At 37.5% G+C, this 17,717-nt stretch overlaps 1 protein-coding gene across 3 annotated transcripts in view; it reads left to right on the top strand.

Moving 5' to 3' along the window:
- Positions 1-12,505, top strand: part of FBXL5 (F-box and leucine rich repeat protein 5) — a 71,849-nt gene extending 59,344 nt beyond the window's left edge. For 2 of the 3 annotated variants that reach the window (XM_021101020.1, XM_021101021.1), the window contains 2 exons: positions 4,458-4,606; positions 11,716-12,497. In XM_021101020.1, the coding sequence (XP_020956679.1) occupies positions 4,458-4,606; positions 11,716-11,792 (226 nt within the window). In that variant the 3' untranslated portion in view covers positions 11,793-12,497. Of the gene's footprint in view, positions 1-4,457; positions 4,607-11,715 lie in introns of all 3 variants that reach the window. The other variant, XM_013978532.2, reaches the window with a different exon arrangement.

The raw sequence follows: 17,717 nt of genomic DNA, 5'->3' as shown, positions 1-17,717 counted from the left end.
AGTTGGTTCCAACCCTCATGAATGACTTTGAGGGGTGTAAGACTTCAGTGGAGGGAGTAACTGCAGAGGTAAAAACAGCAAGAGAACTAGAATTTTAAATAGAGTATGACATGTGATTGAATTATCTCTGTATAAAACTTTAATGAATGAGGAGTTTCTTATTGGATGAAAGAAAGGAATAAGTGGTTTCTTATTCCTGGTGAGAATATTGTGAAGATAGTCGAAATGACAACAAAGGATTTAGAATATTACGTAAACTTAGTTGTTAAAGCAGTGGCAGGGCTTGAGAGTATTGACTCTCGTTTTGAAAGAAGATATCCTGTGGGTCAAATGCTGTCAAAAAGCATTACATGCTGCAGGAGTTCCCGTCGTGGCGCAGTGGTTAACAAATCCGACTAGGAACCATGAGGTTGCGGGTTCGATCCCTGCCCTTGCTCAGTGGGTTAACGATCCGGCATTGCTGTGAGCTGTTGTGTAGGCCGCAGACGCGGCTCGGATCCCGCGTTGCTGTGGCTGTGGTGTAGGCCGGTGGCTACAGCTCCGATTCGACCCCTAGCCTGGGAACCTCCACATGCCGCGGGAGCGGTCCAAGAAATGGCAAAAAGACAAAAAAAAAAAAAAAAAAAAGCATTACATGCTGCAGGGAAATTCTTCATGAAAGAAAGAGTCAGTTAGTCACTGTAACAAAAAACCCTTCACTGTTGTCTCATTTTAAGAAATTGCTATAGCCACCCCAGTCTTCAACAACCGTCATTTTGATCTGTCAGCAGCCATCAACAACCCTTGGCCAGCAAAGAGATTATGACTTGCTGCTGAAGGCCCAGATGATACAATAAGTACTTTTAGCAATTAGTAACAGAATATTTCTTTCCCTCCCCCCCCCCCCCCTTTTAAGGCTGTATCTGTGGCATATGGAAGTTCCCAGGCTAGGGGTCGAATCAAAGCTTCAGCTGCCTGCCACAGCCATAGCCACTGCAACATGGGTTCGTAGCCAGTCTGCAACTTACACCACAGCTGCCTGACCAGGGATCAAACCCGCATGCTCATGGGTAATAGTTGGATTCGTTTCCACTGCACCACAAAGGGAACTCCTGAAGTATTTTTAATTAAGTAATGCGCATAGATTTTTTTGGACATCATGCTATTGCACACTTAGTAGACTACAGTATAATGTAAAGGTAACTTTTTTTTTTTTTTGTCTTGTCTTTTTAGGGCTGCACCCGTGGCCTATGGAGGTTCCCAGGCTAGGGGTCCAGTCGGAGCTGTTGCTGCCGGCATATGCCAGAGCCACAGCAATGCCAGAGCCAAGCCGTGTCTGTGACCTACACCACAGCTCATGGCAACACTGGATTCTTAACCCACTGAGCAAAGCCAGGGATTGAACCCGCCACCTCATGGTTCCTAGTCAGATTCGTTTCCGCTGTGCCACGACGGGAACTCCTAAATGTAACTTTTTATATGCACTGGAAATCCAAAAAATTTGTGTGACTTGCTTTATTATGGTAGAACTTTTATCTGGAACGGAACCTGCAGTATCTCTGAGGTACGCCTGTACCGTGTTCCTCTTGCTTTCGTACATTTGCATTCGCTCTCTCTCTCTCTAACATGTGTTTATGGACTAGCTTCCGTCTGTTTCTATCTCCATTACAGTTTAAATGTCTTTCCTATGGGAAACCTTTTGTGCCCCCTCCCCCTCCCCACACCAAAGCTCTTCAGTATGTGTCCGGAGAACATTCATCACATGATATTATAATTGCTTGTTTAGGTTTGGCTTGAGATCTCTCTCGACTTGGTGAGGCCAGCGAATACATACATGGTTTACTCACATTATGTATTTGTGATAATGAAGTTTTATATTCCATGCAGTCTGTCCTCAACTAAAAATTTTTAAGTTTTAGCAGTCTCTATGTTGAGATACCTTCTGAGATCTTTTAGACCACATTTAGAAGCTTTTTTTTTTTTAAATTATTATGAGCTTTTTTTTTTTTTAAATTATTACGAGCCATTCACCTTTCCAGGAAAAAAAAAGAATCAGTAAACTTCAAACCCTATACTGTCTTCCTTTAAAGACATCTATCTCTAGGCGTTCCCGTTGTGGCTCAGTGGAAACAAACCTGACTAATATCCATGAGGATGCTGGTTTGATTCCTGACCTCATTCAGTGGGTTAAGGATCCGGCGTTGTCATGAACTATGGTGTAGGTCACAGATGTGGCTCAGATCCCACATTGCTGTGGCTGTGGTGTAGGCAGGCACCTGCAGCTCCGATTTGACCTGTAGCCTGGGAACTTTCATATGCCCAGGGGTGGCCCTAAAAAGACAAAAAAAAAATCTTGTGTAACTGCTATAGCCCCAGTCACGCCAGTGAGTTCTGGACTGCCACTGTTAATTTGAACTGTAGGGATAGATCAGGGAATCTATGATTTAAGAAAAAATAGTCTTTTTTAGTCAAAATATAAGTATGCATTTAAATCTCTCATGTGTATCTTGATCAGTTGTTTTTATTTTTTATTATTTATTTATTTTTGTCTTTTTAGGGCCACATCTACAGCATATGGAGGTTCCCAGGCTAGGGGTCTAATTGAAACTGTAGCTGTTGGCCTACACCACAGCCACAGCAATGCCAGATTCTCAACCCACTGAGCAAGGCAAGGGACCAAACCTGCAACCTCATGGTTCCTGGTCGGATTCGTATCCACTGCGCCACGACGGGAACTCCCATAAGCTGTTTTTAATAAACCGTTTTTTTCCTTTTAAACATTCAGTGACAGAGCATTAAAATGTATGTACTAATCTTTGTCCGTTAATGTCTCTCACTGAATGTGTAATTATTTCCATAATTTACAATGGGATCCAGTTCATCCCTGGCCTGGAAACTTGCATAGGTCACAGATGCAGCTGTAGAAAGAAAACAAAGTTTATTCTAATCTCAATAGTTTACATAACTTTCCTTACCTTTACTTTCTAATTTCCATGTACCTGCATAATCATGCTAATTGTTTTACTAAATTTATTGTATTAGTTTCTTGATATCCCTGACAAGTAGATTGTTTCTAGATTTCCCATTCTTTGCTATTGTAATACAGAAAATTGATGTTCTCAATTTTGTTCCTGATATTTTTCATCTCTGCCTTTGCCATTTTAGCCAATTTCTCATGGTGTCCTTTTTATATAAATTGTTATTTTTATTCTTCTAGGGTATGCCATTAGGTTTTTCATTTTATTGAAATGAAGTTCATATACCATTAAGTGGTATAAATCAGTGGTTTTTTGTTTATTTGCTAGATTGGCAACCATCACCACTGTCAAATTAGAGACGTTTTCATTAGCCAGAAAGAAACCCTGTGCCCATTAGCAGTCGTTCCTCATTCCTCTTTGCCCCCAGCCCCTGACGACCACTCATACTTTCTGTGTCTCTGTCTATTCTGCCTGTTTGGACATTTCATATAAACGGAATTATATAATATGTGGTCTTTTGTATCTGACTCTTTTTATGTGGCACAGTGTTTTTAAGGTTCATCCAGGCTGTAGCATGAATCAGTACTTTGTGGTTACATAATATTTAATTGTTTGGATATACTATATTTCATTTATCCATTAAATTTATTAATGGATATTTGTGTTGTTTCCACTTTTCGGATATTATGACTAATGCTGCTGTGAACATTTGTTAGCACATTTTTCTGTTTTTCTGTTTTTATGTCTCGGGTATATATTTATGAGAGTAATTTTTGGTTACATGCTGATTTCATAACTCTTTGAGGAACTGCCAAACTGATGAGTAATTTTCTTGATAATTTCCACTTAAACAATTTAGTAGGAGAATGCAGATTACAATTCCCGAATTCAGTACTTCTTTTCTGTAGGAATTGAGTTACTTTTATGTTCCTACAAAGAAAAATTTCATGGAACTTGTTTATTGCATGTCTTTAGGGGTTTTTTTTGTTTTTGTTTTTTTTTGTTGTTGTTGTTTTGCCATTTCTTGGGCCGCTCCCGCGGCATATGGAGTTTACCAGGCTAGGGGTCTAATCAGAGCTGCAGCCACCGGCCCACGCCAGAGCCACAGCAATGCAGGATCCGAGCTGCATCTGCAACCTACACCACAGCTCACGGCAATGCACCACAGCTCACGGCAATGCCGGATCGCCACCCACTGAGCAAGGGCAGGGACTGAACCCGCAACCTCATGGTTCCTAGTCGGATTCGTTAACCACTGCGCCACGACGGGAACTCCTGTTTATTGCATGTCTTTAGAAATGTCTCTGTTACATGTGTCCTTCATCCTAAGGATGAAGTTAGTTGTCATGTTTTATAGAAATTCTTTAATTTTCTCATTACCAAATTGAAAGGTATATTAATGGTAGTCTACTGGGCCGTAGGAATACCTACATTTTTATAGGTTCTATCATATATTTTTGTTATTAATATATTCTGATTGTTGACTTGCTTCTCTTACAGGGTTTTGACTCTGGGAGGAGGGCTGCCTTATTTGGAGCACCTTAATCTCTCTGGTTGTCTCACTGTAACTGGCGCAGGCCTGCAGGATTTGGTTTCAGCATGTCCTTCTCTAAATGATGAATACTTTTACTACTGTGACAACATTAACGGTAATGCCTTTTCACATTGAGATAATTTTGGATGAATTGATTTAAATTGTTTAACGGTTCTGAGAATTAGGGTTTCTGTTTTGTTTTCGAGATTTCTCATTACCAAAATATTTTTACTTTTAGTCTTTTTCTAAAGGTAAGTTTTTCTCGTGGAGAGAGATTTCACCTCTCTATTCTGTCAGCTCTTAGAAATGTGTAGTAGCTTAGTCATTCCAAAGTGGGAGGTTATGTAGAACTAGTAAAAGTCTCCTCATCTGGGGGAGCTCCTCTAGAGTGAAGGAGCACTCGATAACCCCTTAGGAGGATCGATGTGCTAGATACACCTAGTTCTTAGGCATGATAGAATCAGTTTTCTTGTAGGGCAGCTTCGTAAATGTGGTAGAAAAAGGAGGACCGTGGTAGCGTGAACTCCTCAGGGACTCTGGGTTTGGTTCCACGTAAATCTCGTACAAGACTGAGGAGGATGGTGTATTAGGAGAGGCTGAAGTGCTTTAAACATGACCGGAATTCCTATTGTGTTAGACATTGATTCTTGAACCTGCTTTTAATATTCATCAAATAAACATTTCTTGATTTTTTTGTTTTATTTTGTTTTTTTAAGCCTGTTCCCACCCTGCAATGAACCTGATTAAAAATGTGCTCTTTCAAAGTACATTCAGTGCCCTATTAGGCATTTGATAATCACTGAAATTCTAAAGCATAAAAATTGCTCCTCAATTACTAGCAAGCAAATCAACATCCTATATTTATAAATTTTCCTAAGGAAAAAACTTACACGGTTCAGATTCTGCAGTATCTTTTGACATCATGTATGGTTATTTTTAAGAGTCCAGTTCATCTTAAGATGATGGGAAGATCAATTGAGTTTCTCTCAGGCAGGAAAATTGACAGGAGCTAGGAAGATTAGAGGACATATCAGTAGGCAGAGAAGTTAGCAAATCTGCCATTTCTTAGAGATTAGATTTTCCTTAAAATATATATGAAGAGATAAGAGATAGCAGCTCTTGTTTGCGTAATCACATTGGTGATGCCCAGGACGACCGCCCCTGTTCTTGCAATAGCAACACTAAGTTGGAGCCTTTCTTTGCTCTCTCCTGCCTTCACTGTATAATAAGGAATGATGAAAATGAATTTCATTTTAGTTGCAACCTGCACAGTGTACAAAAGAAAGTTTGGGTGCAGCAGTGAAGCACTGGCTTCTTTTGCAGATGGAATGAGTTTGAGGAGCGGTTTTGTTTTGTTTTTTTTTAATTTTCATTGTAGGTTCAGGGTAGTACTTCCTAAAGCTTATAGGACACATTGTAAAAAGTAATTAGTAAGCAGTCATTTTTTATAGAAAAAACATCTTATTGGTAGGTTGCATTAGAAGTGTCTGCACTGATTTTAGCATAGGTTATGGTTGCGGGAATGTATCTTCTCAGAACCTAATTTTTTATATTTATTTTAGGGTTTATTGGGTTGGTAGGGGGATTGGGTTTCACCTCATTTATATATATGATCTGCCTAACTTGTGTGTGTGTGTTTTTAAAACTTCTTGAAACAATTTAGATGATGGGATAAAGTTAAATACTTAAAATCTTGTACTTTGTTAGTATGTTAGAATTCCTTTCATCTTGACTGGTTTTGAATATATAAATATTAAAGTGTTCCAAAGTAACAGCTTACATTCCTTTTGTTCAATGTTAAGATTTTTTTTTTCTGATAAAAGAGTGGTAATTTTCAGTAAATGAATTTTAATGAACTTGTCTGACTTCAAAAGGTTTGAAAGGAAATTGATAGTGCTTGTATAATCCAATACCAAGCCTCTTTTTACAGCTTCTTAAAGCATGATTTGGGGAGAATGGAAATCCTTTAAAGTTTCCAGGGTTGCTTGTCAATAAACTTATATTCCAGAGTTCCAGCCAGTTGCTCTTAAAGCATTGTTCTGATACAGTCTTTTCCTTAAAAGGACATATGGACAACCTAGAAAGTGATGGAATAAAGTTGCAATGTATCCAGTTTGCAAGATGACTCTGTCGATCCAGTATCTTTCATTACAGTTCAACGTGTGCACTAAATATTTAGTGATTGGAGAACTCCCTTTTTATTATTACTTTTATTCTGAGAGTAGTCAATATTTTTATATGTGTTCTTAGACTAATAGGCATATTTAGGTGACACATCATATTTTAATATTTGAGAGTAACATTTAACTAAAAGTGTATTTTGTCAAAAGAGTTTACAGGAGTTCCCGTTGTGGCTCAGCGGTAACGAACCCAACTAGTATCCATGAGGATGCGGTTCGATCCCTGACCTCGTTCAGTGGGTTAAGGATCCGGCGTTGCCGTGAGCTGTGGTGTAGGTCACAGATGCGGCTCGGATCCTGTATTGCTGTGACTGTGGCTGGCAGCTGCGGCCCCAATTGGACCCCTAGCCTGGAAACTTCCATGTGCCACACATGTGGCCCTAAAAAACATAAAGCAAAAAAAAAGAGAGGGAGAGAGTTTACATAGTTAATTATCAGATTACTAACTAAAAGAAGTGAATATTGATAAATGATATTCATTAACTAAATAAGTGATAAGTAAAACAACATTTTGTGTTTGCTAAGCACTGACAGATTTTGGAGAAGATCATTTAGTAATCAGGTGTTCAGACAGTATCTACTGTGAGCAAGATACTGTACTAAGCATTGGCATAAAGTGTCATTTTTATTCTTCTGAATGATTCTTCATGACATTTAAATTTGTTATTTGATTGATGAAAGAGTTAAGATTGAAGTATAAAAGAAGGCTTAATAGCCATAACATGTAAACAATTCTTTGTCATTTAAGAAGTGTTGGAATTCTTAAATGCACAGAATTGCATAATTTTAGCACTCTGAAGAACATTTGAACAATGACAGCAAATAAACTTTTTGTATTGATTTGTATTTCATGTCTGTTTAATGTATGAATAAGATAGATTAGCTCATAGTTGTGTAGGTGATACAGTCTCAGATGATTTGCTCTCTTATGTTTCTAATTTAAGTTAAAGAGGAATTAAAGGTAAGTGAAGGTAAGTGCAGATATATAGCATAAGTAAGATACTTAAAATTAGAAAAACCAAATAATTCAGTAATAAAAAATTCGGAAAATAACAGTAGCTAACAATAGCCAACATTATCGCTCTTCTTATCTCATATTTTTAAAATGCTTTCTGACAAATTTTATTTTTTACTGTGCATTTTGAAGATTTTATTTAATGATTTTACAGATGGTATTTTTCGGTTTACTTTATTATTCTTTACTGTAATTTAGCCCTCATATATTATAACCATTTAGATTTTTTATCTCATATCAAGATCAACATTTACTGCTGATAAGTCAAATGTTTACCTTTTGAATTCTTTGTCTGTAGAAGCTCTACGTGAGATATTTGGCAATCCAACATATCTTAGTTATATTGCTTTCTAGTACTGCTTCACCGTGTCTGTTGCCGAATTATTCTCTTGTCCACAGTCCTTCTGTGATGCTTAAGAGTTTACTGTTAATATTGCTTATCATTTCTGTGCTTTGGAAATTGCTATTCTCCCCTGTTTTCTATAGTATGAAACTAAAGCTAAAAACAGTGGTTGTCTTCTCTTTTGCTTTGCCCCAGGCCTTCAGCAAAGTAAAATCTCTTCATGGATGATAATCATTTTTGTGGATTACTAGGATCAGTCCCTGGAAATGTCACTGACCTCATGATGGGGCTATAGTTTTGAGGTAGTTAGTATTACAGGTATTGGTTAAGTGCCATTTATGCCCTTAGACTTCCACTGAAACTCAGATTCTAGGGAGTTCCCATCCAGGTGCAGTGGAACCAAATCCGACTAGGAACCATGAGGTTGCGGGTTCGATCCCTGACTGCTCAGTGGGTTAAGGGTCTGGTGTTGCCGTGAGCTGTGCTGTAGGTGGCAGACTTGGCTCGGATCTGGCATTGTTGTGGTGTAGGCCAGCAGCTGTAGCTCCGATTGGACCCCTGGCCTGGGGATCCCCATATGCTGTCGGTGCGGCCCTAAAGAGACAAAAACAAAAAAACAAACAAAAAAACCCCCAAAAAACTCACATTCTAGTGCATATTTGAGGGAGAGGGAGCACACTGTATATCAGGAGAATTTTGTTTTGTGTTGAAACAAGGAGATGCTGACAGATAGCAAGATAGGGTTACTTCCTATCTAATAAGGGCACATTTTTCTTCCTACATTTTTCTTCCTCTATTATCCCTACTACCATTTTTTAGACTTTGAGAGCCAAGAGTTTTCTCAGGTCACCAGTGTGGATGCTGAGGATCCTGGGCCTCTGTTTTTTGGGGAAGATGGTGAAAAACTGTGTAGTACAGGTATACCTCAGAGATTTTGAGAGTTTGGTTCCAGACCATCGCAATAAAGCAAGTATTGCAGTAAAGTGAGCCACATGAGTATTTTGGTTTCTGAGTGCATATAAAAGTTAGGTTGCACTATACTGTAGTCTCCTAAGTGCAGTAGCTTTATGTCTAAAAAACCCAGTGTACATGCTTTAATTTAAAAATATTGATTGCTAAAAAATGCAAACCATCTTCTGAGCCTTCAGTGAATCTTACTGGTGACATTAAAGATCACTGATCATAGATCACCATAACCAATGTAATAATCTTGAAATATTGTGAGAATGACCAAAATGTGACACAGACAAGAAGTTAGCAAATCTGTTTGAAAAAAAAAAAATAGTGCCAGTAAACTTGCCTAATGTAAGGTTGTTACAAACCTTTAGTTTGAAAAAAAAAATGCAATATTTGCAAAATACAGTAAAGCAAAGCACAATTAAGTAAAGTTCCTATGTTTGGAAAAATAAGAATTTTTTGAATAGCTTCCTTTGCGGCTCCATTTCATTTTCTCTCTTGAAAACCAGTAGCACACTTCACTTTGGTTTCAGCCATTGCTTATGATTTTTTTTTCCTAGGCCACTGTTGATTTCAGTATAAATTTTTTTCTTACCTTTCTGTCCTTGAGAAAATAGAAAAGTAGACGTTTTGAAGTATTTCAGGGAGTTTCTGTTTGGAATGTTGCACCCAAGTCTCCATGTCTCTTTCTTCATATTTCTCCCTTTCAGAAAATTTAGAATAGAATTATATACTGAGAAAATGATAGATAATGTTTCTTCAGAATCCACCAGTTCAAGTGCATCACAGGGACTGTTTCAGGGCAGTGAGAGTGAGACAGGATGCTGGGTCCTGGAGGAGAGCTCTGCTGAGTGATTGGCAGGCAAAGCAGGAAGCAGTGTGAGGGGTGAGGAAGGGCAAGCTGAGCCGGGGAGGTGGGGAGTAGTGGTTAAAGCTGAAAATGTATCCAGAGGGAAAACCCGGTCAGACGTTGTCAGGTAGGAGGAGAGTTTCAAACCCTAGGATTCCTTACTAGGGCATTTCTGCTAAACATCTAGTCTAGTAATAATGTAATAAGTTTTATTTTGACTCTGGTTAAAATGTCTAACATTGTATCTTATTTTAGGGGAAAAGAATCTTAAAAGGAATGCTACGTGTGTATTTTAAGTATTTGACACATTCAACTTTTCATTGTCAAAATGGATTTTAATTTTGACTAAATAAAAAGTAGCCTTGTAATAATTCAGTTTTATATTTGAAATTATCTTAAACTTTTATGGAAAATTTTAGGCATATAAACGTAATGTAATGAATCCTTATATATCATTGGCTTCAGTAGTTATAAAACTGTGGCCAGGCTTTTTGCATATACCATTGCCCATTCCCATTCTTGCTTCCCAGATCCCAGTGTCATATTAATTTTAAAAGTAAACATAAGTATTTGATAATAAATCGTAAGCTATTGCAGTTCCACTATGCTCGTAAAGTTCATTAGCTTCTTAATACATTATTACTTTCATAGTGAAATATGTGGGTGTTATACTTCATTGATTGTATATCCTAAAAAATTAGCCCTTTGTGTTTTGTATATTGCAATTTCAGGAATACAGAGAAAAATTAAATTCCAGGAAATAAGTATGTTCTATATATTGTGAGTAGTTATTTTCTTGTAGTGCTAATAGCATAGTTGCCTTCTTTTACAGTGGGGTGCTACTTTAAAAAACAAAACAAAGTTAATTTTTCTGAGTTAAAATCTAGATATCACTCCAGGGTGGTAGTATTTTAAAATTATAATCTATTTGATAAAATAAATATTATTTTCTGTAATTATACTTCATGTATTTTTATGGTCCTTAGAGCAATTGCAAATATTTTGGTTCTAATTGATGAGTAAAGAACTAATTAACTTTGTTCATGGTGCAGACATACTGAAAGACTTCAGTATAATTAAAATGTCTTTTCCACATTTTCCTGCCTTTATGAAAACATTCATTCAGAGTACTTAACATTTGAATATGTGCCATGATATCTCTTTGACATTTTCAGATTCTCAGCTGTGTTCCCTAATGGATCTTTTAATCTGGTGTCTGGGTAGCATAATGTGATTGAAATAAAATGGCAGCCATTCCACAAATGTGTCATTATTGTCTTTGTAATTGAATCACAATTTTTATTATGTCTTGTATATATTTTTAATCAATCATTTATTATATACCTAATTCTGGAAGATAATTTCATATAATTCTACCATGTGATTTATTTTGGGTAAAGACGTTAAATAACAACATGGCAAATATGTTAAGGCTGTGTCTATATAGTTTGTTTTTAACAAAAATTTTGAATATAATATTTATCATAATTGCTCAATACTGGATTCTTTAGCTTATCGATTACAGATAGGGTTGTTTTTGCCTTAATTATTTTTCTAGGAAGGATGCTTATGGTATAAGAAATCCACTGTTAAGTTAACCTGACAGTCTTGCTTCTGTGGGTTGTCTCTTTTCTTCTTGGATTTTTTATTTTGTAAGATTGTTGCAGAAAAAAAATATTTTCTTTCACCTATATTTGTCAAAGTCAAGCTGCCGATGGTGATTTTTGGGCTGAATAATTTTTTATACACTCATGAGATTTTACTTCTATGTTATAAATGTATTACTAGAGAAAAAATCAGTGTTGTCCTTCTCTTATTAGCATGATTATTTTTATGTGACAAGAAATTCCTTCTTTCACACTTTTCTGTTTTCATACAGGTCCTCATGCTGACACCGCCAGCGGATGCCAGAATTTGCAGTGTGGTTTTCGAGCCTGCTGCCGCTCTGGCGAATGACCCTTGACTTCTGACCTTTGTCTACTTCATTTAGCTGAGCAGGCTTCCTTTCATGCACTTTACTTACAGCACATTTCTTGTGTTAACCATCCCTTTTTGAGTGTGACTTGTTTCGGCCCCCTTTCTTACAGCCTCAGAAATCTTAATTTACCAGTGAATTGTACAGTGTTGTTTCTCTTGCAAATCATATTTTTGTTTTAGAAAGGGATTAGGTCTTTTCATAGGGTGAGAATAGGTTTATCAGATTTCTTTTAAACTGAATACTTTGAAAAAATGTCTCTAATGCCATGCCATTTAAAGTATTTTTTAGATTATTTTGAGTTTTGAAGTCAGTGGGTTATTGGTTCTCTTTATAGATAAACACTGTACCAAGCTTTGCAGATCTTTTTAGACATACATTTCTGAAGTTTTATTTTTGGAGACTGCACATTTCGGAAACCGGTCTCTTTTCCATAATGTTTCCTTTATTTGAACCATTCTCAGAGGGCCAATTCAAACATAAAAGATTCTTTAAGATTATAAGTAAATTGGCTTTTTGGTGTTAGCTCAGTGAGCTGGCACAGCACCAGTGTATTTGTATTCGTTTTCTTCAAAGACCCCTGGTTGCCACCACTGTCCCGTAAATTGTCACATTTGGGAGGGGTTTTTAAAAGTTCCACAGTCATTTGAAGAAATGTATAAATAAAATCTGCTTTGAGGACTTTACCAAGTAATTTCTTTTGTGTTTTGATTTTGTTATAAATCTCGATCCAGGGTTACTTTACTGTGAAATAGGACTAAATAGGTCCTCTGGGCTCCCATGAAATCATGACCCTGACAAATAAGTAGTTCTAGACAGACACCTAATTTTCTGGAGCTGATTTGTCTTTTTGAAATTAATCGTGCCCGTAAGAATTTGAATTTGTAAGCTTATCTTCGTTGCTATTCAGAAAGGTACATATTGAGTCTATTTTATGCCATGCCATGTATGATTTTATGGCATGAAGAGGAGAAAAGTCAGCAGCACGTCGTCTGTTTTTGTAAGCGCCTGCACAGTCATGGAAGAGGAGGTAATCTGGCAATCGTGTTCTTTGTGGTACCAGGTATTTTTTGTTTGTTTTATTGAGGAAGAGAACGAATAGGAAAGGTACAGATTTCAGTTCAGGCTAAATTTTTTTTTACACAGAGTTGTCTAAAGGTGAAGGAAGAGTCATTTGATGGGGTTATAAATAATAGACTCGGAAATTTCATCTTTCTCTAAGTGTTCTCATTTTGATTCCATTGCTGTTAACATTTGTGAAATAAAAGATGGAGCCCCAAGGGTCTCTTGTACATAGGATAGGGCAGCTGTGTGAGCAGCCCGTCTTACCCCTGAGTTTGTGTCTCAGCTTAAGTCCTCATATCTCTTGCGGCACCAGTACACTTAACTGACGCCTTTAGAAGTCTGGCCTAAGCACAAAGAAAAAAACGTCTGGATTCCCATAGAGAACTTGAGAGGAAATCTCAGTTTAATGAGCACTTACAGGGTCAGGAGTTTTATTTTGTAAAGTTGACTGTTTTGTGATTACTGCATTTTTATTTCCTTAAGTGTTTACTAAAGTTTATTTGAAAAGTTGACATCAGGGACTGTTTCAAGAAAGCAAACTAAAATAAGTCTTTTGGATTGAGTCCCAACCCTATACTTCATCTTTTTTTTTTTTTTGGCTGTGCCCCATAGCATGCAGAGGTTTCAGGGCCAGGCATCAAACCCACATCTCAGCAGCAATATGAGCCACTGCAGTGACAACACTGGATCCTTTACCAGTTATGCCACCAAGGAGCTCCCCATGTATGTATTTATATGAACTGCATGGTAAAAATTAAGTCATCTATAACCATGGCCCTGAGTCATCAAGGAAGGACTAAAGTTTATACTGCATGTAATCAGAAAACAGTATAATATTTTGGAAGTGAAAGTTTTGATACTACTTAATGGAAAAAAAATTCACGATAAGTGATTTTTTAGGATTTGGCTTAAGTGTTCTTTATAAATTAATTTGAGCAGCTGATATCCCAGGGGTTCTAGGTAATTGTGGTGCTTTGTCCTGTGCTAATTGATGTTAGAACCATTAAATAGGACTTGAACCATACTGACTTCAGTATGTGAGCACAGTATGAAAACTCACTGTTTTTCTAACATCCTCCCCTCCTCCTGGTTCCATAGGGTGATAATACAGTTTTTCTTTAGTTTTTCTTTATTTTTTCTAATTGTTATTTCCCCAATACATTTTTTTTCTACTGTACAGCATGGTGACCTAGTTACACATACATGTATACATTCTTTTTTCTCATATTATCATGCTCCATCATAAGTGACTAGACATAGTTCCCAGGGCTACACAGCAGGATCTCATTGCTAGTCCATTCCAAAGGCAATAGCTTGTATCTATTAACCCCAAGCTTCCCATCCACCCCACTCCCTCCCCTCCCCCTTGGCAACCACAAGTCTATTCTTCAGGTCCGTGATTTTCTTTTCTGTGGAGAGGTTCATTTGTGCCGATAACATAGTTTTTAAATATTAATTGCTGTTTATTATTAAGGACAGCTAATGCTTTAAAACTTTTCCTAAATTTATTTCTCATGAAATATAGTTGATATACAATATTATGTTAGTTTCAAGTTTACTAATAATAGTAACATTTGGACACATTATAAAATAATCACTGGTAAATCCGGTAACCATCTATACCCATAGAAAGTTATTACCGTATTATTTGCCATATTATGCTGTATATTACATCCCAATGACTTACTGTTTGTACCTCTGAATCCCCTTCACCTATTTCCCACCCCCCATTCCCCTCTCTTCTGGCAGCCACTGGTTTATTTTCTGTATTTGTGAGACTGTTTTTGTTTTGTGTGTTAGATTCCACATGTAAATGAAGTCTTATTGTATTTGTCCTTCTCCGACTTAATTTCACATAATATTCTCTAGATCCATCCATGTTTCTAGCGGCAAGGTTTCTGTTTAATGGCTGAGTAATATTCTGTATATATGTTTTATATATATAAAATCACATCTTTATCAATTTTTCTTTCCATGGACACTTAGGAAAGTGGCTATTGTAAATAATGCACCAGTAAACACTAGAGTGCATGTGTAACTTTCCAAATTAGTGTTTTTGTTTTCTCGAGGTAAATACTCGGAAGTAAAATTGCTGGCAGTTCTATTTTTAATTTTTTGAAGACTCCATACTGTTTTCCCTAGGGGCTACACCAGTTTACAATCCCACCAACAATGTGTGAGGGTTTCCTTTTCTCCCCATCTTCACCAACGCTTATTTGTTGTCTTTGATAATAGCAAATTCTGCCAGGTGTGAGGTGGTATCATTGTGGTTTTGATTTGCATTTCCCCAGCAGTTTATAATGAGCATCTTTTCATGTCTCTGTTGGCCATCTGTACATCTTTGGAAAAATACCCATTCAGGTCCGCTGCCCATTTTTCAGTCTGGTGGGTTTTTTTTTTTTTTTTTCTTTTTCTTTTTCTTTTTTTTCTATTTATGGACAAACCTGTGGCATATGAAAGTTCCTGGGTTAGGGGTCAAATTGGAACACATCTGACCTACACTGCAGCTTGTGGCAACACCAGATCCTTAACTCGCTGAGTGAGATCAGGGATCAAACCAGCATTCCTCATGGACACTATGGCAGTTCTTAACACACTGAGTCACAATGGGAACTCCTGTTTGGATTTTTTTTTTTTTTTTTATCTTTTTAGCTATTTTTTGGGCCGCTCCTGTGGCATATGGAGGTTCCCAGGCTAGGGTTGAATCGGAGCTGTAGCCACTGGCCTACACTAGAGCCACAGCAATGCAGGATCTGAGCCGCGTCTGCAATCTACACCACAGCTCACAGCAACGCCAGATCGTTAACCGAACCCGCAACCTTATGGTTCCTAGTTGGATTCGTTAACCACTGCGCCACGACGGGAACTCCTGAATTCTTTTTTGGATGTTAACACTTTGTCAGATATACCATCTGCAAATATCTCCTCTCATTTAGTAGGCTGCATTTTTGTTTTGTTGACAATTTTTTTATTTTTTTTCTCTGTAAAAGCTTTATTTTTTTTAATTTAATGTAACCCCATTTGCTTAAATTTTACTTTGTTGCTCTTCCCTGAGGAGTCATATCCAAACATTGCTTAGACCAATGTCAAAAGAGCATACTGCCTGTGTTTTCTTTCTTTCTTTTTTTTTTTTTTTTTTTTTTTTTTTGCTTTTTAGGGCTGGACTCACAGCGTATGGAGGTTACCAGGCTAGGAATCTAATTGGAGCTACACTGCCAGCCTACGCCACAGCCACAGTCACGCCAGATCTGAGCTGAATCTGTGACCTACACCACAGCTCATGGCAACGCCGGATCCTTAACCCACTGAGCAAGGCCAGGGATTGAACCTGCAACCTCATGGTTCCTGGTCAGATTCATTTCCACTGAGCCACGACGGGAACTCCAGAGTTTCTTACATTTAAATCTTTAGTCCATTTTGAGGGTATTTTTGTATATGGTGTAAGAAAGTAGTCCAGTTTGATTTCTTTGTATGTAGTCGTCCAGTTTTCCCAAAACCTTTTATTGAAAAAGCTGTCTTTTCCCTGATGTATATTCTTGTCTGTCGTAGATGGATTGATCATATAAATATGTATTTGCTTTTGGACTCTGTATTCTGTTCCATTGATCCATGTGTCTTTTCTGTGCCAGAACCATACTGGTTTTTTGTTTTGTTTTTAGTCTTTTCTAGGGCCGCTCCACGGCATATGGAGGTTCTCAGGCTAGGGGTCTAATTGGCGCTGTAGCCACTGGCCTACACCAGAGCCACGTCTGCGACCTATACCACAGCTCACGGCAATGCCAGATCCTTAACCCACTGAGCAAGTCCAGGGATCAAACCTGCAACCTCATGGTTCCTAGTAGGTTTCTTTAACCACTGAGCCACGATGGGAGCTCCAAATACTGTTTTGATGACTGTAGCTTTGTAGTATGGTTTGAAATCAGGCCATATTGATACCTCCAGCTTTATTCTCTCTCAAGATTGTTTTGGCTATTCAAGATCCTTTGTGTTTCTGTTCAGTTTTAGAATTAACTTGTTCTAGTTTTGTGACAAATGCTGTTAATATTTTGGTAGGGATAGCACTGAATCCGTAGATTGCCTTGAGTAATATAGTCACTAACAGTATTAATTCCCCTAATTCATGAGCTTGGTATATCTTTCCTGTGTCATCTTCAATTTCTTTCATGTGGTTTTCCAAGTACAAGCTTTTACCAGTCTTTGGCTAGGTTTATCCCTAGGTCATTTATTCTTTTTATGAAGTTGTAAGTGGGATCATTTTCTTAATTTCTTCTTCTGATAGTTTGTTGTTACTGTATAGAATTGCAACAGATTTCTGTACAGTTGGCCCTCCATATCTGTGGGTTCTGCATCTGTGGATCCAACCACACACAGATGGAAAATACTTTATGATCTGTGGTTTGTTGAATCTGTCGAGGTAGAACCCAGAAATACAGATGACCAACTGTAAAGGACTTGAGATTTGCAGATTGTGGTGTCCACAGGAGGGTTCTGGAACCAATCCTCTGGATACTGAGGATCACATATATTAATTTTGTATCCGTCAACTGTACGGAATTCATTTACTAATTCACATAGTATTTTGGTGGTGTCTTCAGGCTTTTCTATATATAGTATCATGTCATCTGCAAGCAGTGGCAATTTTACCTCTTCCTTTCCAATTTGGTTGCTTTTTATTTTTTTGTTTTGTTTTATTGTGGCTAGGACGTTCAGTACTAGGTTGAATAAAAGTGGCAAGAGTGGGTATCCTTATCTTATTCCTGATCTTAGAGGAGAAAGCTCTCAGCTTTTTTTCCCACATAAGTATGATGTTAATTATAGGTTTGTCATAACTGGCCTTTATT

Source organism: Sus scrofa, chromosome 8 (assembly GCF_000003025.6).
Source record: "Sus scrofa isolate TJ Tabasco breed Duroc chromosome 8, Sscrofa11.1, whole genome shotgun sequence".
Taxonomy (NCBI): Eukaryota; Metazoa; Chordata; class Mammalia; order Artiodactyla; family Suidae; genus Sus; species Sus scrofa.
The sequence above is the reverse complement of the archived record's forward strand: the minus strand, read 5'-3'. Positions and strand labels throughout refer to the sequence as shown.